The 22,868-nt window shown below is 59.7% G+C and overlaps 10 protein-coding genes across 10 annotated transcripts; 3 read left to right on the plus strand and 7 right to left on the minus strand.

The window, feature by feature from the left end:
- Positions 1 to 391: 391 nt before the first annotated feature.
- On the minus strand, positions 392 to 3,199 carry SPBR_08136 (uncharacterized protein; the record flags this gene model as incomplete). Its single annotated transcript, XM_040766374.1, has 3 exons — positions 392 to 1,834; positions 1,907 to 2,434; positions 2,498 to 3,199. 3 exons carry the CDS (start codon positions 3,197 to 3,199, stop codon positions 392 to 394), a joined length of 2,673 nt encoding a protein of 890 aa, XP_040614501.1.
- A 1,285-nt stretch (positions 3,200 to 4,484) lies between these two features.
- On the plus strand, positions 4,485 to 6,368 carry SPBR_08296 (mannosyl-oligosaccharide alpha-1,2-mannosidase; the record flags this gene model as incomplete). The annotated part of the gene is made up of 1 exon (XM_040766534.1): positions 4,485 to 6,368. The coding sequence occupies one exon, from the start codon at positions 4,485 to 4,487 to the stop codon at positions 6,366 to 6,368; it is 1,884 nt and encodes a 627-aa protein (XP_040614502.1).
- Positions 6,369 to 8,439: 2,071 nt separating this feature from the next.
- Positions 8,440 to 9,611, plus strand: SPBR_08531 (uncharacterized protein; the record flags this gene model as incomplete). The annotated part of the gene is made up of 2 exons (XM_040766769.1): positions 8,440 to 9,002; positions 9,161 to 9,611. 2 exons carry the CDS (start codon positions 8,440 to 8,442, stop codon positions 9,609 to 9,611), a joined length of 1,014 nt encoding a protein of 337 aa, XP_040614503.1.
- A 131-nt stretch (positions 9,612 to 9,742) lies between these two features.
- SPBR_08348 (dihydroorotate dehydrogenase (fumarate)) lies at positions 9,743 to 11,447 on the minus strand (the record flags this gene model as incomplete). The annotated part of the gene is made up of 2 exons (XM_040766586.1): positions 9,743 to 11,120; positions 11,233 to 11,447. The coding sequence occupies 2 exons, from the start codon at positions 11,445 to 11,447 to the stop codon at positions 9,743 to 9,745; spliced, it is 1,593 nt and encodes a 530-aa protein (XP_040614504.1).
- A 695-nt stretch (positions 11,448 to 12,142) lies between these two features.
- Positions 12,143 to 14,027, minus strand: SPBR_08295 (uncharacterized protein; the record flags this gene model as incomplete). Its single annotated transcript, XM_040766533.1, has 2 exons — positions 12,143 to 13,916; positions 13,996 to 14,027. 2 exons carry the CDS (start codon positions 14,025 to 14,027, stop codon positions 12,143 to 12,145), a joined length of 1,806 nt encoding a protein of 601 aa, XP_040614505.1.
- A 709-nt stretch (positions 14,028 to 14,736) lies between these two features.
- On the plus strand, positions 14,737 to 15,649 carry SPBR_08606 (short-chain dehydrogenase/reductase; the record flags this gene model as incomplete). Its single annotated transcript, XM_040766844.1, has 2 exons — positions 14,737 to 14,797; positions 14,868 to 15,649. The coding sequence occupies 2 exons, from the start codon at positions 14,737 to 14,739 to the stop codon at positions 15,647 to 15,649; spliced, it is 843 nt and encodes a 280-aa protein (XP_040614506.1).
- Positions 15,650 to 15,806: 157 nt separating this feature from the next.
- SPBR_08546 (short chain dehydrogenase reductase) lies at positions 15,807 to 16,919 on the minus strand (the record flags this gene model as incomplete). The annotated part of the gene is made up of 1 exon (XM_040766784.1): positions 15,807 to 16,919. One exon carries the CDS (start codon positions 16,917 to 16,919, stop codon positions 15,807 to 15,809), a length of 1,113 nt encoding a protein of 370 aa, XP_040614507.1.
- Positions 16,920 to 17,282: 363 nt separating this feature from the next.
- SPBR_08603 (tagatose 1,6-diphosphate aldolase) lies at positions 17,283 to 18,207 on the minus strand (the record flags this gene model as incomplete). Its single annotated transcript, XM_040766841.1, has 2 exons — positions 17,283 to 18,066; positions 18,125 to 18,207. The coding sequence occupies 2 exons, from the start codon at positions 18,205 to 18,207 to the stop codon at positions 17,283 to 17,285; spliced, it is 867 nt and encodes a 288-aa protein (XP_040614508.1).
- A 295-nt stretch (positions 18,208 to 18,502) lies between these two features.
- On the minus strand, positions 18,503 to 19,381 carry SPBR_08899 (uncharacterized protein; the record flags this gene model as incomplete). Its single annotated transcript, XM_040767025.1, has 1 exon — positions 18,503 to 19,381. One exon carries the CDS (start codon positions 19,379 to 19,381, stop codon positions 18,503 to 18,505), a length of 879 nt encoding a protein of 292 aa, XP_040614509.1.
- Positions 19,382 to 20,941: 1,560 nt separating this feature from the next.
- Positions 20,942 to 22,558, minus strand: SPBR_08378 (isocitrate lyase; the record flags this gene model as incomplete). Its single annotated transcript, XM_040766616.1, has 1 exon — positions 20,942 to 22,558. The coding sequence occupies one exon, from the start codon at positions 22,556 to 22,558 to the stop codon at positions 20,942 to 20,944; it is 1,617 nt and encodes a 538-aa protein (XP_040614510.1).
- Between the last annotated feature and the right edge of the window lie 310 nt (positions 22,559 to 22,868).

Raw genomic sequence — 22,868 nt, forward strand, 5'->3', positions numbered from 1 at the left:
GTAACCGTAATAGAATGGACAATGCAGAAATTCTGCCAGTTGGAAAATGGTACGGTGGGGACGGGAAATTTCTTTTTTTTTTTTTTTTTTTTTCTTGCCTGCATCCTCTCCGGCGTTGCCTTCTCTACTTTCAACACCAAAGAATCGACAAAGGTGTTGCTGTCGTATCACATGCTACGGTATTTTGAGATTGACTCCTATTCTTGTAATTCTGTTTTCTACCTCTACTTCGGACTTGTTTTGTGGTCTTTTTTATCTAGATATAGCTCCGTACCAAATTCAACATCACACCTCTCCATTTCCATCACATTGTAATTAATTATGTCCATGTCCGCATGTCCAGTTGCCATTTTTTACCCTCATTATTTGTATTCGCCACATAGTCCTTCCCTTAGGTATTCGCATCGTATGTCCGCATCCGAAAGTCGTCTTCCACTGTGTTCCAGTCCATAAACCCGCGCACCCAGTCCATGTCCATGTCCAGACCAAGTGCGCTGTCCCCGAGAAACTCTGTCATGTCCGTGTCCGTAAATGCTGGCTGCGCATAGCCAGAGTCCCCGTCCAGAGGAGGAGCCGACGAAGGAAAAGCAGCGGCCGCAGCATCTGCTGGACCACCTGACGCTGAAAGAGTCCCCGCAAGAGCAGACACGTAGGCAGGCGCGGCTCCGTTCGTCATGGGCATGGGCACGCCAGCTTGATTTGCGCTCGCTCCATCGTCGTCCGTATGGACATCGTCCCCGTCGGTGGGAGGCGGCACAGTCGAATTCGAATCTAAATTTGAATCCGAATTCTTCCCGTTTTCGGGCATCGCCTTCCCGTCCAACGCCGCCTGCGCCCGCAGCGCCTTCTCCCGCAGCATCGTCAGCAGCGCCCACTTGGAGTTCCGCCCCCCCCGCGCGCTCTGCCGCGCCTGCCGCGCATCCTCCATCTCGTACATGCTGTCGGCCACGGCCCACGCCCGCGCCCGAAGCGCCGCCTTGTCGGCGGGACAGGCCGGGATCGGCTCCACAAAAAGGTGCCACAACACGTACAGCAGCGTGTGGTACTGCGGATAGATCTCGGCGGCCCACCGGTAGTCCTGGATCAGCTCGTCCTCCATAATGTCGACATTTAGCTCCAGCACCTCGCAGGCGAGCGCCAGGACGCCGTCGCTGGCAACGGCGCAGCGGGGGTTCGCTCCCTCGCGGCGCGGCGCGCCGGTGGTGGCCAGCGCGGCCGCCAGCTGCAGGCGCGTGATAAACTCCATTTTCCGCTGGATGAGGCGCACCGTCTTGGAGGTGGAGCGCTGCACGGGGACGACCATGTTGCACTGCTGGAGCAGCTCCTCGACGTAGGCGTTGCGGGTGGCCATGATGGCGCGGCGGCGCTCTTCGGTCAATGGCAAGTCGGGCGAGGAGGCATGGCGGACCAGTCCAGACGCTGAGCCTGGGCCGCCGGCGCGCCGTAACGCTTTCGTCTCTGCCACAAGATGCGTCACGTACGCCATGGTGGTGCCCAGCCGGCGGATGCACACGTTCAGGGTCATCTCTGTCCAGCGCATTTGCGGTGTGGGCAGCACGGTCATGTCCGGATGGAGCTCGCGGTCATTTACGTTGAGGGCTTCTTGGATGTCGACGTCCGTGTCCGCCAGGTCGATGTCGATGCCATGGTCCTCGGAGGCGCGGTCGTCCTGTTTGATCATGTGGCCCCATACGCGGCGGCGCATCTCGGACTCAAAGGGCGTCAGGTTGAAATTGGCGCCGTCACGATGAAGGCCGATCGACTGCGCCAGCCGAACGACCATGCCGTACAGCACCCAGATGGACTGCCCGGGGCTGTGCGCGCGGGACATTCTCTGTGTTGTCAGTTAGTACCGTGTGCCATGGCAAATTGCAGTTACTGTACGTCGTAGAGGGCCCTGACATACCAAAAACAGCGTCAATGCCTGCAGAGTGGGCAGACTGGGCGCCTCCAGGAACCGCGCCTGGACCAGCGCTCGCTCCATGCCAGCACGGTACCGGTCAAGGGCGACGGCTTTGTCCTCGCCAAAGGCAGTTTGGTACGCGCCCGGTTGGTAGGACGTGACCGTTGCGTAATAAATCGAGAACAACAGACTCTCAAAAGCGGGATCCGTCTTCTCGGGACTGTGGATGGCCGTGAACACGCACACTTCGGCTGTTGGCACGTGCAAGACCTTGTTCATGGGTTCGACAGAATGCAAGTACTCGTTCCACAGCTGTATTGCCTGTCGTTTGGGCGGGTGGAACGCGGCATTCGCATTGACGTCCCGGGAGGATGGCGTGCACGGGATGCGATGGCTGCCCCCCGCGACCAAGCCAAAGAGCGTTATGGCGGGTGCCGCCGTAGCAGAAGCGCCTTGGGGAAACACAGCTTCAGCCTCGTGCTCGCTGTCCTTGGGTGACGCCAACGCCGACCGGAATTCTTCTTCCTGGTTCTATTAGCCACATGCAGTTGTTACTTTATTATTGGTGCGGGCGCACGACATCGTACGACGTACCGCTTCGAGAATCTTGGACAAGAGCATCTCGTTGATGTAACGGCTTGCGTAGGCGTTTTGGAGAAGCATCTCCCGTTTTGCTGCACCTCTCTTACTCCGCGTCCCGTCATGAAACGGCGACGGATGGTCTTCACTCGTGCCTCCTCTGTCAGATGTTCCGCTCGAGTGGCTGTCGCCGCCGTGGTTCGCAGGCAAGGTTGCCGAACGTGACGTCGGCACGCCACGGCCAGCACGTCTTTCCAGCGCGGCGGCCAGGCTGTGACTGCCACTAGTGGTACTGTGGCTTGGCTGTGCTGTGTCGCTTTTGTAGCCTCCGCTTTTGTCCCCATTGGTGTCCCCATCGCCGCCCGCCACGGCCACAATGGTCCGCTCCAGCTGCACCAGCCGCGACGCAATGTCCGCAATCGTCGTCTTGGACTGCCGCGGCGCCCGCTTGATGGACGGGTAGCAGCACAGCACGCCCGACCGCACGCAGCCGGCACACGGCATGGTCTTGTCGCAGCGCACTTTGCGGCGGTGGCAGACGATGCAGGAGCGCTCGATGGCCCGCTTGGGCGCGGTGCTCCGGCGTTGCTGGATGCGGTAGGCCGGCGACGTTGCGGCAGTATCCGTCCTTCTCGCCGGGGACGGCGTCTGTGCGACCGGCTGTGCGACCGACGCCGGTGTCGAGGTTGACACGGAACCTGTCGGACCAGAGGTCATGATGTTTTATGATGTTGTGATACTGTTGTGCTTTTGTTGTGTGCAATCGAGGCCGGTCAGGCCATTCGGTGCGTCCGTGATGTATGTCGTAGTGTATTGACAGCTGACATCGTCACGCACACTTGTGTACGCTGTCGGTCAGATTCGTTGCTGGCGACATAACGCTCGGCGATGCGACTCGTTAAGCGATTATTAAAGCGGGCTCTTCACAATACAGAACCCCAAACAAGGAGATACGTTAACTCCACGAGCTCTTGGCCATGTCAGCTGATCACGTGCACAGTGCTGGCGGCTTCCCTATGATACGAAGGGCAGGACCGGGAATAATTATGATCTGTGAGAATCAGAAGAGGTTCACGATGCAGGAAAGAATCACACTGGGCCGTGTCAGATACAAAATAAGACATACAGTAAGGTTGTGGTTTGTATTTTAACCAAGAGCATATGTGAGAGACTTGGCTAGATCATCGGCCGTGGAAAAAGAGAGCCCCAGTGCTTAGCGACCCAAAGACAGTGCTTTCAACACTGTTCTAAACAGTACTGGTGGCCTATTATAGAATAGCCGTTTGCAGCCACTAGCATTTTCACGCGCTGAACACATGCTAGAAAAGGCTCGTTTTTCGTGTTTCCCCTCCTTTGCTGTGCCGAGTGCACTTACCCAAAACAGTGCCGATCGCTGAGCTCCGGGGCTCATCTCCACCTGAACACTCCCGACACCACTTAAAAACGCCAAAATAAACTCCAAAAGGTCGCCATTGGCGCGTCGCACCAGCGCCCACCATTGCCAGCATTGGCCAGCACTGGCAGCTGTGGAAGAGGAAAAACGCCAGCCAAGACTGCTTAGCCCCGGCCTGGCCAGACTGCCCCTTCCAAGACAGCCCTGTCAGTGGACCTATCGTCCGGCCGTGGACCTCTCGTGGACCTGTCGAGCTACACGACGCCCCATCCAAACTCCACTGTATCAGCCCCATCCTCCCGACGCCGACACCTTTCTCTCGCTGTCGAGTGTGTGTGCCTGTGTGTATCTTTTCTTTCTTCCCAGGCGGCCGTCTTGGCTTTTTCTTGTTTCCATCTTGTACCGCGTCAATCGCATCTTCATCGACGTCGACATCCGATCGGCGAGTCACCGTTGACGATACAACGGCATTGCCATTCTCGACAGCCGTCTATTCAGACTACGGCCTGTGCCGCCTCTGTCGCCTCTTACTACATTCCTGCCTCGTAAGCATCCACCGACAATCGCCTTCACCTACCACGCAACAGCATCCGCGACTCTCCTTCCGCCATGGCCGCCCGCTGGAGCAAACGGCGGCTCACCATCAGTCTCCTCCTCTCTGGCATCTTCGGCCTCCTCTACTACCAGTCCAAGCAGCACACTGTTTCGCCATGGGGTAATGTGCTGCCGCCCGGCTCGGCGCCCCTGCCGCACCCGGAGGAGGCCAATGGCGGCGCCACAGCACCCACCGTGCCGGTGGACGACGGCAAGTTCCACTGGTCGCAGGTCGAGCTGCAGCACCCGATCCCGGTCGAGTCGATGCGGCCGGTGCCCTCGCCCAACACCGTCACCCTCAAGGGCATTCCCAAGATCCAGCACAGCTTCAAAACAGAATCGGCGGCCGCCCGGGACGTGCGCCTGGCGCGCCTCGAGCTCGTGCGCGCCAACTTTACGCACGCGTGGAACGGCTACAAGACGCACGCATGGATGGGCGACGAGGTGCGGCCGCTCAAGGGCACGCCCGTCAGCAAGTTTGGCGGCTGGGCCGCGACGCTCGTGGACACGCTGGACACGCTGTGGATCATGGGCCTGCACGCCGAGTTCCAGAACGCCGTCAACGCGGTCGACCAGATTGACTTCTCGACGACCAACCTGGACCAGGTCAACGTGTTTGAGACGACCATCCGCTACCTGGGCGGCTTTCTGGCGGCGTACGACCTCAGCGACGGCCAGTACCCGTCCCTCCTGGCCAAGGCGACGGAGCTGGGCGACATGCTGTACCTGGCCTTTGACACGCCCAACCATGTGGTGGTGACGCGCTGGAAGATGAACGACCGGCGCAAGGGCATCTCGCAGACGCCGCACCGGTCGTCGCTGGTCTCGGAGCTGGGCTCGCTGTCGCTCGAGTTCACGCGCCTGTCGCAGCTCACGGGCAACCCCAAGTACTACGACGCGGTCCAGCGCATCATGGACCTGTTCGCGGCGCAACAGGACCGCACGCACCTGCCCGGCCTGTGGCCCGTCGTCGTCAACGCCGAGGCCGCCGACTTCACGGGCGGCACCGGCTTTACGATTGGCGGCATGGCCGACTCGCTCTACGAGTACCTGCCCAAGCAGTTTCTGCTGCTGGGCGGCGCCGTCCCCGCCTACCGCACCATGTACCTGAAGGCGCTGGCCGCCATGAGCGAGCACCTCTTCTTCCGCCCGCTCACCAAGTCGGCCAAGCCCCTCCTGTTCCCGGGCGACAAGAACACCAACGGCAAGCTGCCCGCCGACACCGTGCGCACGCTGCCCAAGGTGCAGCACCTGGGCTGCTTTGCGGGCGGCATGGTCGGCCTCGCCGCGCGCCTGTTTGACCGCCCGGCCGACATGGCCGTGGCCGAGCAGCTCGTCGAGGGCTGCCTGTGGGCCTACGAGTCGGCCCCCTTTGGCATCATGCCCGAAATCATGTCCGTCGCCCACTGCGCCACGGGCGCCGCCAGCGCGCCGTGCGTCTGGGACGAGAAGACGTGGCTCGGCGAGGTCGCCGCCAAGCAGCGCCCCGGCGGGCCCAAGAAGAACCAGGGCGACGTCGACAATTTCAACGTGGCCAAGGTCGTCGACGACCAGCGCCTCGTGCCGGGCGTGCTGCGCTACGAAGACCGGCGCTACATTCTGCGGCCCGAGGCGATTGAGAGCGTCTTCATCCTGTACCGCCTAACGGGCGACGCCGCGCTCATGGACCGCGCCTGGGGCATGTTCGAGTCCATTGTCAAGGTGACGCAGACGAGCATCGCCCACACGGCCGTCGACGACTGCACGCGGCCCCTCGAGACGTGGGCCGACAGCATGGAGAGCTTCTGGCTGGCCGAGACGCTCAAGTACTTTTACCTCATCTTTGAGGACCCCCAGGTCGTCAGCCTCGACACGTACGTGCTCAACACCGAGGCGCACCCTCTGCGGCGGCCGGCATAGACGTGCTGGCTATACGACTTGTGTTATCTCTTTTTGTCATTGATTGTGTACTTTATTTTTCTTCGGGGTTTATGTAAGCCAAAGTCAACGACGGGTTGACAAGGTCGGCTGTGTCTGGACAAGGGTGTTCAGTTATATACTGCTAGAGTAACTTTCAATTTGGCGTTTTTTTCTGGTGATGAACGAACTTGTATGGTCTGAACAGAACAGTATGCACGTTTGCAATCCTAGCGGTTGGCATTGATTCGTCCACCGTGCATGTCGCGTGCATGTCGTCGTGTGAATATGTCACATTGTTGACTTCACCGCCGAAATTTCGTCCATCCTGGCAACCCATGGACAATATCGTACAGGAGGTCGACAACACATCTTGGCTGTCTACTGGCGAGCTTACTTTGCCATCCCAGATGTCCAACACACGGACAACTTGGCGATGTGTCTGTATCGTACTGAGTCGGAAGCCGGGACCGGCACTCGGGAAAGCCTGGCCCACACTGGACGACGTGGGGAAACAGCATTGCATTCGGCGCATTGTCGACATATGCAACACGCTTGCAAAGTGGCAAGGCACGAGCATCAGTGGCGTCGACGGTGGCCAGCTCGCCGACAATCATCTCAACAAGCCGCAAAACGGCTGGGTTCGTCCCCAGAGAATGGATCCGTACCAAATTCTGTGTATCTAGCGGAATGGACCTGCCGGTGGAAGACAAAGACGAGCGGTGCGAATGGCGTCGACGAGTAAATAGAGCCCTCCGGCAGTATGGATGGCGTGGTGGGACTTGCCTTGATCTTGACCGTGCCTTTGCAGCACCCCATAAAAGACAACATCACACTGTCTTCTTCCACGTACGGCCATAGATATTGGAAAATACGGGATCCCGTCCGCTCTCCCCTAGTCAAACCAATAATCGGCGGATTAGTAGTTGGGTCGGTGACGACCAGCGAATACCCGCTGCTGTACGTTTTTGTCCGTTCGTTTTGCCTTTTTGGCCTTTTTGGCCATCCTTTGTCATTGACTTTCTTTTTTTAACTTCTCTACATATACTTATATATACACTTTCATACCGTGAGTTTTTCGAATGACACGTAGTAATATGTTATTCAGAACCCCGTCAGGTCTTTTGCCCAGATACAAAAATGGAAACGAGTCGTCTACGATGTAATATCTGTAACCATCCGTGTGTCACAGATAATTACACTTTACGCCCGACATGGAAATCCGCGGGACGAGCCGTCAGTGGTAATTTATTATCTGTATCGGCCGCAGTTACCATTTCGGATGTCCATGTGAATTTCACGACTGTGCACCGTCTCTCTATGCGGTCTCATTTCGTTAAAATATCACAACCTTCCCTTCTCTACCGAATTCAATACCTCGGTGACGTCATGTTTTTACGCGTTAACACGGACGCTAGCATGGCTCCAGGGGTACCAGTCCTCGCGTATTGGAATTGAAAGCGACAATAATAACGCCCAGGGAATGACAGTGCAGAAGAGTATGCCGATTCGGGGCGGCTCGGAACATAGCCGGGAGCTGGTCAGCGCTTTTTAAGGGAGGCTTTGACTTTTAGGGCGTTGTTAGCGGCGAAGACGCAATCGTAGCGGCGTGTTGCGGTGCAAAGGCGCCTCGCAGTTAAGGCGGCTCGGCACAGCAAAGCCGAGATCCGCAACGACTATCCCAAGTCCCCTAAAAGTCGCCAAACGGTCGCGTTGCTCGGGGCGTAACGAAAATGACGAAAACCGAGAAAATGACTACACATAGAAATAGATCTGGTTATCCGACAAAAGAGTCATAAACCAGACATCGACTTGGTAAATTCGAAGAAGAGTGATACAACGAGACGACATTCTGAAGGATACCTAATTTGGTAGACTGAGAGGCCCTGACAACGCTGACTGCGTCATCATACCTGGAACTTCATATTAGTCAAACAGGCAAATCGCACTTTCGATTCTTCCCAAGACCTTTGTGCCGTATTGGCGTCCACTCTTTAGTCCGTTTGCATTTTGACGCGCCTTTTTTTCGATTTGCCAACCTTTCTTTTCCTTTGTCCGCATACACACCTCGACGATGACCGCTGGTCTGCTGTCGCGTGCCTTTTGGCGGCCACAGCCGATGCGCCCGGCGCCTGGGCGCAACCTGAGTCAACTCGCCGCGGCCAAGCCGCAACCTCTTTTCCCTTTTCGGTTCCGCTTACAGAACGGCCTCCCACGGCCATCACGACGGACACAGACGACACAGACGACACAGACGACACAGACAGCAAAGTCGGGGCAGACCCAACAGCAGCCCCGTGAACCACGCACGGCCAAAGTCGAAGCGCTCCCGGAGGCCGAGACGCACAAGAGCCTGCCGTCGCCCGGTCCGCCCAAGGACGACCCCATCCCGCTTCCCAGCAACGTCACACCTCTCCCGATGTGGCAGCGCCTGGGCCCACTGACCTGGGCGGCCGACTCGTACGGGCGCGCCCAGCGGCGACGGCCCTATGTGACGCAGCTCTGCAGCGCGCTCGTCATTGCGCTGTGCGCCGACATGTCTGTGCAGCGCATGAACCGGGAGGCGCCGTACGACCCCAAGCGCACTGCGCGGTCGTTGGTGATTGGGGCGATCTCTGCCATTCCGGGGTACAAGTGGTAGGTCAATCTGCGTAGCTGGCAGTTGGCAGTTGGCAGTTGGCAGTTGGCAGTTGGCAGTTGGCAGTTGGCGGTGAACGGAAGTCGTCAACCTTCTCTTCCTCCCCCCCCCCCCCCACCGACGTCGAACATCGTCGTCCGCTAACCGCCGCTCCTAGGTTCGTCTACCTTGCGCAAAACTTCAACTACGGGTCGCGTGCCCTCTCCCTCCTCGTCAAGGTCTCCATCAACCAGGTCGTCTTCACGCCCATCTTCAACACGTACTTTTTCGGCATGCAGGCGCTGCTGGCCGGCGAGTCCCTGCAGCAGTCGTGGGAGCGCGTGCAGCAGACGGTGCCCACCAGCATGTACAACTCGCTCAAAGTGTGGCCGGCCGTGACGGCCTTTAGCTTCACCTTTGTGCCGCTCGAGTACCGCAGCATCTTTGCGGGCGTCTTTGCCGTCGGCTGGCAGACGTACCTCATGTACCTGAACCGCAAGGCCGAGAACGCCCAGGGCACGGCCGGCGAGGGCGTCGCAACAACAGCCATTGCAGCGCAGAGTGAGCCTCCGGCACAGTCGGCCATCGGTGCGTCAGCGGTTGCAGCATCTCTTGCGGCCAAGCCATAGAGTAGTTCCATAGAGTTGGCGATACGATTTACTACATAGGACCTTTCATGTGCTTTAGACAATGGACATCATAAACTTTACATTTAATTGATTCTTCCCTTCACCTTTGTAGGAACAGACTCGTGTCTAACTTATGACTTTGCCGCCTCCTTGGATCCCACCAGCGCCCGCATCTCCTCCTTGACGCGCGTCACCGTACCCGCACCGCCGTACACCAGGCCCGTGTACAGCATGGCCACGCTCGCGCCCGCATTCAGCAGCCGCAGCGCCTGGTCGCCGTCGGTCACGCCACCCGAAGCAAACAGAATTTTGCGCTCCGTGTTTGGTCCACCACCACCAGCCGCCTCGCTCCGCGTCTGCTCGTCCAGCCGCTGCCGGTACCGTGCCACGAGCGCCAGCGTCCGGCCGAACATGGCCGGGCCCGAAAAACCGCCCGTCTCGTGCAGGTTGGCCTCCTCGTGGCGCCGCAGCCGCAGCTTGTCGGGCACGAGGCCGTCGCGGCGCTTGGTCGTGTTGCCGACGATGATGCCGTCGACGCCGCTGGCCATGACGGCCTCGACGATGCCGTCAATCTGCGCGTCCGCGTCCTCGTCCGGCGAGACCTTGACCATGACGCGCGGCGGGCGGGCCCGCAGCGTCTGCAGCCCGGACTCGACGGCGGCCGTGTGCGCCGCCGCGCTGGTCGCGGGGGCCGCCGTGGCCCGGGCCGCGTCGACGACGGCCGCCAGAATGTGCGTCAGTGGCGCCGCCGCCTGCAGGTCGCGCAGCCCGGGCGTGTTGGGGCTGCTCACGTTGACGACCAGCACGTCCGCGTAGGGCGCCAGCCGGCGCACGCAGTAGACGTAGTCCTGCGCCACCGCCGCCACGTCGTGCTCGTCCGTGTCCTTGTTCTTGGCCATCTGCACCGCCAGCACCTTGCCCGCCCGCAGCGACCCGACGGGCACGCCCGCCGCGCCCGACAGCACGTCTGCCTCGCGGATGCCGTGGGCGCGCGCATACGCCCGCAGCCGCGTCCGCAGCCGCGCCGCCAGCGCGTCCGCGCCCACTGAGTTGAGGCCGTAGCGGTTCACCAGCCCCGCGACGCTCGGCACGCGGAATAGCCGCGGCCGCGGGTTGCCGGCCTGCGGGCGCGGCGTGCACCCGCCGACCTCGACGACGGCGGCGCCCAGGTCAAACAGCGCGTCGGGAATGTCGGCGTCCTTGTCCAGGCCGGCGGAAATGCCAATGGGATTCGACAGGGCATACTCAAAGGCGCGGCCTTCGAGCACGTTCGTGCGGATGTCGTCGGTCCGGTCCCTGGGGTGGAGGCCCAGTCGGTAGAGCACCTTGAGGGCCTCGGTGCCAATGTGGTGCGCATCCTCCGCGTCCGGCCACAGCGTCCGGATCAGCGGCGGCACGATCCAGCGGTGCACCGAGGCGCGTGTGTCGGTGCCGTACAAGTAGACGGCAAACAGGGTGGCACCGACGGCGGTGGCGTAGACGGCAGCGCGCAGGCCCGAGCCAGATGAGCTGCTACCGGAACGTGGTGGCGGTGGGGGTGGCGGAGGAGGAGGGGGGGGGTATCGTGGCAGCCTTTGCGACTGTCTTCGCGGCGGTGTTTGCGGCAGTTGTAGTGGCAGACTTGGCAGTCCCCGTCGCCGTCTTGACCGTCCCGGCGGCACTCGAAGCTTTGTTGACAGCCTCTGCAGTGGGGGCGGCCGTCGACGCAGCGGCCTTGACTGCATCGCCCGTCGTCGAGTATGGGTAGCGTCTCCGAGCCAAGTCGCGCCGGGACATGTGTGCTGGGCGCAGAACGGACGCCAGCGTGGGCCGTGCACGGAGGTAAAGGGGGGCCATCGTCGAAATGTGTCGGAAACTGACGTCGGACAGAAAAGTGGCGAAAGACAAAAGAATGAAATGCCAATGGCAGACGCAACCGACGTGGAGAGCTTCGACAAAGAGACGGATCGCAGCTAAACAAAGTTGGCTGAGGCATGAAGCTCACGCGATTTTTTTACGGAAGAAGTGCACGTGATAGTAACATGGCGAACACGTGACATTCTTGAACATCGACACAACTACGAATTAAGACATGCGAACAATTCTCTGAGCAAGACTAAAGAAGTTGAAAGGAACTAGACTGGCCAGGTCAAGGTTAAGACTAAGGATCCAGGGTTATATGACCGTAATCCAACACTGGCAACACTACCGGCGACGACGAGCTAGTCCTTTGTTTATAAGATACTGGAATCTAAGTTATGTTGATTTCTAATAATCAAATACGTCTGGGTAAGGGAACTATGGTATTACGGACACAATAAGAGTGCTGGTGTGGTTGTCAGAGTGTATGGCTCAACCTTCAGCTTCGATCCCATGTCGCAAGCTATCGTGTTTCAACAGTGTATTATTGGTAGATTTTGACATTTTATGTTTTCTTGTTCTGTTTATTATTCATTTTGTTGCTTACATAGATCAAGACCAAAGTATACAGTGAAAGCCCCGTCCTTAACCGACTCCATCCTCGAATGTACAGCCTATTACATGAGCTCCCCTCACGTCGGAGGCGACGGCCTCTGTCCCAGCCCGCCTCCGCCAAGTTCGAAAACCCGCGCCGCTTTCAACACGCCGAGGTCGTCAAAGCGTTTCCCAGCGATCTGCATCCCGACAGGCAGCATGCACTGCCTGTCGAGCGACGGCGCCCATCCACACGGCACACTGATCGCTGGGTGGCCCGTCGCGTTGAACGGCGCTGTGTTGTTGATGGACCCGGCGGCGAGTCGAAGCAGGCGTTCCGCCGACGAGCGTCCGTCCGTGTCGCGGTCGGTCATGTCCGGCAGAGGCGGTGCCACGGCCGGCGCCGTCGGCGACACCAGCACGTCGTAGTCTGCGAGCGCTGCGTCGTACGCGGCGCGCAGCTGCAGGACATGCCGTCGAGCCTTGTTCTGCGCCGCATACGGCAGCTCCTCGCCCAGCAACATCTCGACCATGGTGGCCAGAACGACAGACGGGTTGTGGGCGGTGACGACGTCGTAAAACTGCTGACTTTTGTGGTGGACGCGCACGTCCGGTGCAATGTGCGGCAGGTCGTGTGCCAGTATGTCCGGTGCCCGTCCGCCAAACGCGTGCGAGGCCATCTGGTTGCGCACGGCGGCGGTCCAGATGGCCGCGCCGAGACTGTGGAGCGGCACCGAGACGTCTTCGACGACGGCACCCATTGCCCCAAAATGATTGTAGGCCGCGGCGCGGACACACGCGGCATTGTTGCTGTCGGTGCCGGGGATGCTAAACGATTCCGTAATCAGGCCGACCCGGAGAGGACTAGCACGCTCCGCCGTGGCTGCCTCTGTAAATCTCTGCAACTCCTCGTGGTACGCCACCACGTGTTCCCGCAGAGGACTCTCCGGCCCCATGCGCGGGTCGAGTCCGTCGTAGCCGGCGAGCACAGTCAGACAGAGGGCAATGTCGTCCAGGCTGGTCGCCAGCGGGCCCACGTGGTCGATCATCGGCAGCAGCCCTGCAACGCCCGTGTATGGCACGAGGCCAAACGTCGGTTTGAGGCCGTAAATGCCGCAGTAGGCCGCCGGCACGCGGATGGATCCGGCCTGGTCGCCGCCAATGGCAATCAGAGGAGCCTCCAGGGTGGCGGACACGGCCTTGGTGGCCGCCGCTCGGACCTGCTCTCCCACCAGCGCCGCTGACCCGCTGCTGCTGCCCCCGCTGTTGTACCCCCGCTGCCATGGGTTGTGCACCGGGCCCCAGATGGACGAGAACGACATGGGCGACAGCGAGAAGTGCTCGCACGTCGTGGTGCCTTTGAGGCGGGCGCCGGCCAGCAGCAGACGGCGCACGACCGTGGCGTCGATGGGAGACACGGGATACTCGTTGCCGGACGAGCCAATAAACTCGGGAAGGGTGCCCAGCGTCTGCGGCAGCCCCCCAACCGCCACGGTGTCCTTGACGACGACGGACCTCCCTTTGAGGAGAGAGGTCTGTGACGACTCTGATGACGTCGCCGAAGCCGACGACGCCGGCTCGACGACGGCCGTCACGTCGCACTGGTGGCACCAGGCATTGAGCGGGTTGTCGGCCGGGTCGGGGCGGCTGTACTTTCTCGGCGACGCCGCGGTCGCCGAGTCGTTTTCGTTCCGCGTTGGCACAATACGCAGGCGTGGATCAATGTAGTCGGGCAGAGCGTCGATCTGCGTGGCGATGGCATACGACGACCGCAATCCGAGCAGGTACGCGGCCTCGTGCTGCGGTGCGACCTGGAAGCCGTTGCGACGGGCGAGGTCGTGCAGCTTCTCGCGTGTGACGACAGGATCGTCTCTATGTCGTGCTTGTGAGAACAAAAAGAGGAAGAAGAAAACCAGAAACAAAAAACCTGCGAAAGCAACACAAGACTCACACTGTAGGATCGGACAGGGATGCCAGAGACATGGTGAAGGTAAAGAGATACTCGTGTAGGTGGCGAATGTGTTGACAGGATTGTTTGGTTGTTCGTTTTCGTCGTTGTTTTCACAGTTTACACAAAATACGCTCTGCTATTATCAAATATAACAATCGCACTCTCCAATGGGCTCCGTGATCGCTTTCTTGTTCACACGAACGATCGTACATACAAACGAATAGAACAGCACCTGTGCTGGCATTGTCATTGGTGTTGGCATTGTCGTCATTGGTGTTGGTGCCAGCCGACGTCGCAAATGCTTGGAAGCGGGGATTGTTCGGATAATGGGCGTTATGAGGAAATAGTGGTGACGGTTTGGCCGACGGACATTGTCGGACAGTGTCCTTCGGATAAAGCGCAGTGGATGTGGCCTAGTAAGCTTGTAAGTTGCAAGTGCTATTGTTTTATTATTATAGTACGATATTTATTATTATTGCTTATTCTTTATGTTTTTTTTTTTTTTTTTTAAAAAAAAAAAACAACGTACATTTATATCTTCCCAAAATCGGGCCCGTCTATTCATTCGGTAATACTTGGAGCTTGGTGATTTCGTGAGAACTGGAAAAAGGACAATCTTTTATAAGTGGTCACCAAGTTCGTCTATTCTCTTCAATGCATACTGCACAGCATGCTGAACGAACATTGAGTGCATTCCATCACACAACAGCACAATATACATCTTATTCGCACGACAACACCATGGCCTCCGACGATGTGCAGTTCCCGACCTACCCCGACATCAAAGGGAAGGTCGTCTTTTGTAAGTCTGTGCTCTCGTCCAAAGTCAGCTAGTCACTCGCACTCACTCATTGCTTGACCCATCGACCCAGTGACCGGCATCGGCCAAACCGGCGACCAGAGCATGTGGGGCAACGGTGCCGCCACGGCGCGGATTCTTGCCCGCAACGGCGCACGCATCTTTGGCTGTGACCTGAGCCTGGCCGCCGCGCAGCACACGCAGTCCCGGATCCGCGCCGAAGGCGGCGAGATCGAGGTCGTGAGCGCAAACGTCACCCAGGACGCGTCCGTCCAGGCCGCCGTCGCAGCGTGCCTCGCCGCCTATGGCCGGATCGACATTCTGGTCAACAACGTCGGCCGCTCGGAGCCGGGCGGCCCCGCCGACATGGCCGAGGCGATCTGGGACGCGCAGGTGGACGTCAACCTCAAGTCGGTGTACCTGTGCTGCCACCACATCCTGCCCCACATGGAGAAGCAGGACGGCGGCGCCGGCGGCGGTGTGGTGGTCAACGTGGCCTCCATTGCCGGCCTGCGCTACATTGGCAAGCCGCAGGTGGCCTATGCGGCGACCAAGGCGGCCGTCATCCAGTTTACCAAGGCGACGGCTGTGCTGTATGCGTCGCGGGGCGTCCGGCTCAACGTCGTGGTGCCGGGCCTCATGGACACGCCGCTCGTCGGACTTCTGGCTGACAAGTACGCCGGCGGGGACCTGGCCGGGTTCAAGGCGAAGCGCAACGCCGCCGTGCCGATGGGCCACATGGGCAGCTCGTGGGACGTGGCCATGGCGGCTGCGTTTTTGGCGTCGGAGCAGGCACGCTACATCACCGGCCAGCCGATTGTCGTCGATGGCGGCATTACGTCGTCGACGGGTTAGTGGGGTGGTCGGGGTATAAGTTGTACTGTGTCATAGATATAATAGTTGCTATTGAACGAATATAAAAGAGTTACTTTGTTAACGTCCTCCACTTGGAACAGCTCGAATGCCAGCTAAAGCTGCTTTTGACTTGTTGTTCCTTCTCAACACCCCCACCCTACTTCTTCTCCAGCAACGCATACACGGCGTGGACCTCGGGCACCTTGGCCTCGAATTCTTGGCGGGCCTCGTCCCACACGCGCTGCTGCGCCACCTTGCCGCTGCGGCGGTTCATGAACGGCGGGTAGGCGACCGCGTCAAAGTCGTGCAGGATCTGGCCGTTGGCCGCGGCCGGCGCAGAGGCGCCGTTGACGAGCGCGGCGGCGCCGTAGATGGGGTCGCGGGCGCTGATGTTCATGATGAGGCGGGGAATCAGTTTCGCCTGGTTGGGGTTGGTGAGCGGGGTCCAGGCGGAGCCGGGGTCAGCACTGGTGATGGTGACGGCCGGCGGCTGCCGCTGGCCGGTCGCTGCGCGAGACGCCGTGCGCGCCGCCAGCTCGCGCGCAAAGTACAGCAGCAGGCCCTTGGAGCGGCCGTACTGGTGGCCCTGCGCCAGGCCGTCGCGGCTTGTGCTGAGGCGGCGCAGGTACGACGCGCCGGGCTGCCGCGGCAGGCCCATGGTGAAGGACGACGGGTAGATGCCAAACGACGTGACGAACGTCAGGACGGGCGGCTGAGGATTGCCGGGCGAGGCCTTGAGGTGGGGCAAGAGGAGGAGGGCGATGAGCGCCGTCGACAAGAAATTGACTTGGACAGAGGACTCCCAGCCCTCGGGCGACTCGCGGCGGTGGAACGCGAGAATGCCGGCCGTCAGGAGAACGTGGTCGAGGTGGTCCAAGCTCGCTGCGCGCTCGGCCAGCTCTCGACAGCCTGCATAGCGCATCATGTCGATCTGCCACACCAGAATCTTGGGCACCGACTTGTTCTGAGCGCGCAGATCCGCCTCAATCTGCTTTTGCACGCCGGCACAGTCCTGCACATCGACGAGCACCAGCGTCGCGACGCCGTGCTGCGCAAAGAGCGTCGCCGCGCGCGACCCGTACGCGCCATTGGCGCCCGTCACCAGGGCCGTGCGTCCGGCGTACGACGCGGTCCGCACCGTGGGCCGGCCGCTGCGCTGCTTCCACAGCAGCTGCACAGGGAAGTACTCGGCCAAGAACAGGGGGAACGCGAGAGTGAGCAGACCAAGAATGGCGGCCACGATGCCGCCGATGACGAGGGCGTTGGCCATGGGAGGTGGAAGAGGTCCAAGGTGGAAGAAGTGGAAGAGCAGGAACAACAATGAAATGATCGGTGCTGTCTGTCCACAGATTGCTGGTTGAGCTGTTGATGCTGGGCGCAGTCTGCAAAGGGTGCGGAGACGACATACGTTTGACACTCGACCTCATACGATATTAACGAGGAGCGCCCCACCCAGCGGTGGCTGGCATGCAATTTCCTATTTGGGCTTAGCTTAGTCAGCTATGTTTGACAGAGGACCACAGCAGCTTCTTTGTATTTAGCTTCTTTGTATTTACGGCTATAGGTCTTTCATAGTAAACAACGTCGCTGTCCTTTATTTTCCCCTTTTGATTATGGACAACCCCCACCACGCCTATGCCTTCCCTGCCGACTTGAAGACGTGCATCATGCGCTCAATCTCGCGCGAGTAGACCTCGACGCCCTCGCTCTGCAGCGCCGTCAGCTCCTTGGTGGCGCAGTGGTCCTCGACAAACTTGTGGTACGCCAGGCGCACGTTGCGGTTCTGGTTGATCTTGACCATGCCGAGCTGCATCGACGTGTGGATGAGCGCGTCGGACAGCGGGTGCGTTCCGTGCAGCACCAGCGGCACGTCTGTGCCGACGGCCTCGTGGATCTGCCGCAGACGGTCCAGCTGCCACCAGGCTTCGGCGCCGCCCGGTCCATAGGGCCCGTGCACGTTGCCGAAGCTGGGCGCCAGAAAGTGCGTGCCCGTCTCGCGGACAAAGCGCGCCGCGTCCTGCGGTTTCGTGAGGACCTGCTCGAGCTCCAGGAACGGGATGCCGTCCTCGCCGCCCTCCATGCGGCCCAGCTCGGCTTCGACGGTGACGTTCTGCCGGGCGGCGCGCTCGACGATACCCTTGACGTAGCGAATGTTCTCTTCCTCCTGAAACAGCGACCCATCGACCATGATGGAGTCAAAGGCGCACTCGTCGAGCGCCCGGTCGGCGTCCGCGGGCTGCAGGCAGTGGTCGAGGTGGACGGCCACCGGCACGGCCGCGGCGTGGGCGACGTCGGCCACGTAGCGGACAAACGCCGGACCCTGGAAGTGGATGGACCAGGGGAAGAGCTGGATGATGGCCGGGGAGCGGCAGCGTTCGGCGGCGCGGATGACGGCAAGGACGCCCTCGACGTTGTACCTGGTGGCTGTTAGTGGGGTGGAGCGACACGCACATGCCACTGTAGAGGTGAGCTTACACGCAAAAGCCACCGACGGCATAACCGCCTTTGCGTGCGGCGTCGAGGATCTGCCACGTCCTGTTTTCTTCAGGGTAGACCATTGTGAGGAGAGCAATTATTGGCAATGCGTTGATTGGGGTCTGTCAATGGTTGGAATGTTGTCAAGCAGCTACTCTCCTGTAAGCTCGGGATGTCCAGATATTTTGTGCCACAAAGTGTCACAGCAACAAACAATCTGGCTGCGACACCGGACGGCTGTCGCGGACAATGGCCAGGTTTCGGCAGGTTGTGCTTGTGCTTCGTCTTCGGACAAGACGACTCAGGGGAGTTGTCGGACATTGGCGCCACACCAAATGCGAGCTAATTCGGAGTAATCTGGTCACAAGGCAACACAACTTAAAACTGGTCAAAAAATCGACGGCGCAGCTTTTCCATCTCCAGCTCCTGTGGCCACGGCTCCAGAAACCGGCCCACCTCCTCCTGCCAGTACGGGTTGTGGGGATTGACGTGCCACGCGTTGGTGTACTCCCAGTACGCCGGCATCCATGCAGCCGTCTCCCAGTCGATGATGCCTGTGACCGTGTCGCCGTCGGCCAGGATGTTGTTGGCGCTGAGGTCGCCGTGGGTGAGCACCGGCGGCTGGGGTTCTTTGTAGTTCTCGTGGAGCGCGAGAAGCGTGCGCAGGGCGGCAAAGCGCTCCTTCGTCTCGGCGTCCCAGTCGGGTGCGTCGGGCGGCACCTCGACGTGGCCACTGCGCAGTGCGCGATGAAAATCGACGGTCGTCGCATACGGGCCCCAGTACCGCTTGTTGGGCAGGTTGCCGTCGTAAAAGCGGCCGCCGTCGATGCCGCTGACAACACTGGTGTCTGTTTCGGCACCACCAGCATTCGACCGCTGCACTCTGCGCAGTTCGGCCACCATGGCCTTCACCTGCCGCAGGATGGCCGCCTTGGATGCGTCGGAGTGGTAGACCCAGTCGCGCGACAAGGGCTGGCCTGGCAATCGCTCCATCAAGATGTAGACCAGGCCGCGATGCTCGAAGCTGCAGTACACCTTGGGAACGGGGATGGAGGTGTTCTCGCGCACAAGCTGCAAGGCGCGCGCTTCGTTGAGGATGGTGCGCTCACAGCATCGCACACACAGCTTGGACGAGATGCAAATGACGCCCCAGTGGCCCTTTTGCCACCGTCGGTACCACTTACGATCGGCAATACGTACGAGCAGCAGCGTCGAAACACGCATCCAGAATGTGTTATTGATCGGCGCGGCGTCCATGGTCGCATCGTTTTGTGTCTTTGGAGTACCGGGCACTTTCTGCGCCATGGCTTGCTGTTCAAGGCGTCCATGATCCAGTTTTTGGACTATTGTTGACGAAGACATTCGCGATGTCGCGATGAGTGGTGATTGACACGCGGTGTATGGCGATCTCAGGACCCGGCATTCGACCTAATTAGTTGGGGTGAAATGCCACCAGCGTCAAATTCTGCCACTGGACACCGCCCTTGCTAACAGTGGCAGGAACAACCTCTGCTGCTGGTGGTGCCTTCCCGGGCACGGATTATGCAAGTTCTCTGTGGCAACAACGCTTTATTTCGAACCGATCTCGACAAAAAGGAAAGAACGAGGGATCCAAATCCTTAGCGCCTAATGACCCGGGGTTCGCTCAAGACCTGTATTGCCATTGCTTTCTTCTCATACTTGTTGTCGTAGTCCGAATCTTTGCAGCATCTAGAGCCGCGCGCTTCTCGAGTGCGGGCTCTGTTGCAATTATGGCGACCCAAATGCAAAATGATCAGGGATGGCAGGTCGCAGGTTTCAGGCCATATTCACTCCGTATTAAGCGCCCGAAGAAACGGGCAGGAAGGCACGTCAGCCGTTGGACGTGGCTTCCTTTCGTGATTAGATACAAAATGTACCCGTGGGATGTTTTCACTCTACATGGAAAGTAAACAGCAATCAACAAACGTACACCCTCGAAGAACCAGGCAGAACTCAATCACAAACACATTCAAACACCAACAAATCCAAAACTATGTTCTCCAGAAAGTCTTCCGGCAACAAAGACCGACTCTACGTCGCCCACTACGTACGCGGAGGTGCCCCCAAAATACCAGGCGGAGAAGACAAGTAGGTTCTATCTTTCCCTTTTCTTTCTTCTTTGTTCAATTCATTTTCATATCAAGATTCTAACGTTGTACTTTTTCTTCACCACTGCGAAAGGTTCCATTGGGCCATTCTCGTAGGACCAAAGGAACAAGATCGCAAGACGCGTGGCCGGTGCTTCCACGCAAAAGAGAACATCTTGGCCAATCCCATGGTGTGGGAATTCACGGAAGAAGATACCGACACGGCACAGACGATGCAGCTGCTCACACGGACGCAGATTGGAAAGGTCAAGGATATGTCCATTGTCCATTCTCGAGGAAATTTTGCGCTCCGTGCCCATCCGCGCTGGTGCGGTGGAGGGCTGGAACTGTGTGTCTTGGGTTCGCGAAGCATTGGGGATGATTGAGCAAAATGGCAAAGCCATGGGAACGGCTATTCTGGATTGGAACACGGTCCGCGACGCGCCATGACATACACGCAAGAGAAGATTGATAGGCACCGTTTTGATGGCAAGGCTACTTTCCATTATGATAAAGAACGCGCGGCGACCTACGATCTGCTCGAGAAGAAGGAGTTGGTTCCGTAAAGTCCATGATTTGGGTGACACCAGTGATGAAATTGGGTCATCAAAGTACCTTGTCAGTCATGTATGATATTACTCAAGCGGTGGTCAACTATTGTAATTCCAAACTTTAGCTCTACTCGATTTATTCTTCATATATGGCACCGTCACTCCTTTACAGTCTTCTTCGCAATCTCTTCACCGGCCACAGCAGAGAAGAAGGCGTCGCTCAGGTGCCCGCCGCACCAGGTCATCTTCTCATAGCCGTCGACCTTGTAGGGCGAGCGCGTGACGGCCGGCGTCTGGATCTGCTCGTAGTAGGCGCCCATGCCGCCATCCGTCCACAGCGCCGCCGCCCGCTCAATCTCCATGTTGACGCCCTGGATCATGTACATGGGCTGGACCTGCCAGACAACGCCCCAGTCGGACAGGATCTGAGACGCCCGTCTGCGGCGCTCGTCGGTCCAGCCGGCGCTGGCGGGAAACGGCCACTCGCCGCCCCAGGCAAAGGCAAACATGCGGTCGGGGCCGAGGGCGGCGGCGACGGCCTCGTGGTAGGCTTTGAGGTCGTGGTAGTTGGGCTGGTCCATGCGCGCCCAGGAGAGGTCCGAGAGGGGCGCCACCACGAGGGCCCGCTCGACAATGGTCTGCACGGTCTGGCGGAAGAGGTACTGGCCCTGCGCCGAGCGGGGCAGCTCCCAGTCAAAGGGCACGTCGAGGCCGAGCACAGACTGGGCGGCCGCGCGGCGCTGCTGGAGCGAGGTGCCGTAGCCCGTGCGTGCCGTGTACGCGGCCACCTTGGCCGCGGGCACGCCGGCAGCTGTGGCGGCAGCCGCAGCGGCCTCGTCAAACGTCGCCAGGCCGGCCTCCTGCATCCACGACGCGCGCGCGTCGGCCACCGACTGACCTGCCTGTACGGCCGCCGCGATGGCCTGCTGCAGCGTGTACTGCTTGTCGAGAAAGGCCGGGTTCGTCGCGCCGAGGACGTACGCGTGGTCGCGCGCATCGGCCACGCTCGTGATGAACTCGGCGTGGTCCGTGTCGCAGCGGGCAAAAATCAGCGTCTCGGCGCCCAGCACGTCCAGCTGCAGCCGGATCGCCTTGACGCGGTCGCTGTACTCGGCCGTCGGCACGACCGTCCGGCCCTGGCCCGTGGTGAACTTCTTGAGGCCCAGCGCCAGGTCGTCGATGTGGATGGCCGCCGCGCCCAGCTCGGCCAGCGCCTTGGCGGCCTTCATGCTCACCGTCAGCGACCCAAAGCCCATGTCGCCGTCGGCCACAATCGGCATCAGGTAGTCCCAGTGCTCGGCGGCGGCGCGCTCCGGCGCGGGGAGCGACATGCGGTACTGCCGCTGCCGCTGGTCGTGCCACACCTGCGACCGGAAGACCTTGTCGACCACCTTGGGCACCGTGTCCCACGGGTAGTCGGCGTGGTCCATGCCCGGGTACGCGTTCTCGGAAAACCCCGAGAGGCCGCCCGACACGTACACGGTGCGCATGTACTTGGCCATCTGGCTGACGCCCACGGGGTCCGTGGCGCCAAACGTGAGCTCGGACGTCTTGTTCCTGTGGTGGTCCTTGAGGAGCGCCCACAGCTTGAGGGCCGCCGGCGACGACACGCACGGCAGCGTCTGCGAGCCGCGCAGGGCCGCGACGGTGCGTGCTGTCCACGGCCGCTGCACATGCTGCTGGCGCGGCGTCGCCCACCAGGCCTCAATGTCGCGGACGGTGGCGTCAAACGACGCCTGCTCGGCCTCGAGCGATTCAGTCGAGGGAATGGTCATGGTGTTTGGTAGGTTGAGCAAGACGGATATGGTAGATGTGCCAGTGTTTGGTTGTACATTTGCAAGTCTATAAACATGTTTGTATAAAGTGAATCGTCCCGTTTCTTAAGCACATTACCATCTGGCTCCTATATCGGACGGAAAATGATCCTATTGTACGTGCATGTGGTGTTGCTCGTAGTCGTTTGTCCGCGAAGATCGTTTGTGAAGGGGTGGAACTAAAAAGGGAAAAGAAAACAACCGTTAGATGATAGTCACACCAGCTTAGCTACTTGTTCTATTATTCGGACTCTGCAAGCTGCATCAGGTC

Source organism: Sporothrix brasiliensis (assembly GCF_000820605.1).
Source record: "Sporothrix brasiliensis 5110 chromosome Unknown Cont22, whole genome shotgun sequence".
Classification (NCBI taxonomy): domain Eukaryota; kingdom Fungi; phylum Ascomycota; class Sordariomycetes; order Ophiostomatales; family Ophiostomataceae; genus Sporothrix; species Sporothrix brasiliensis.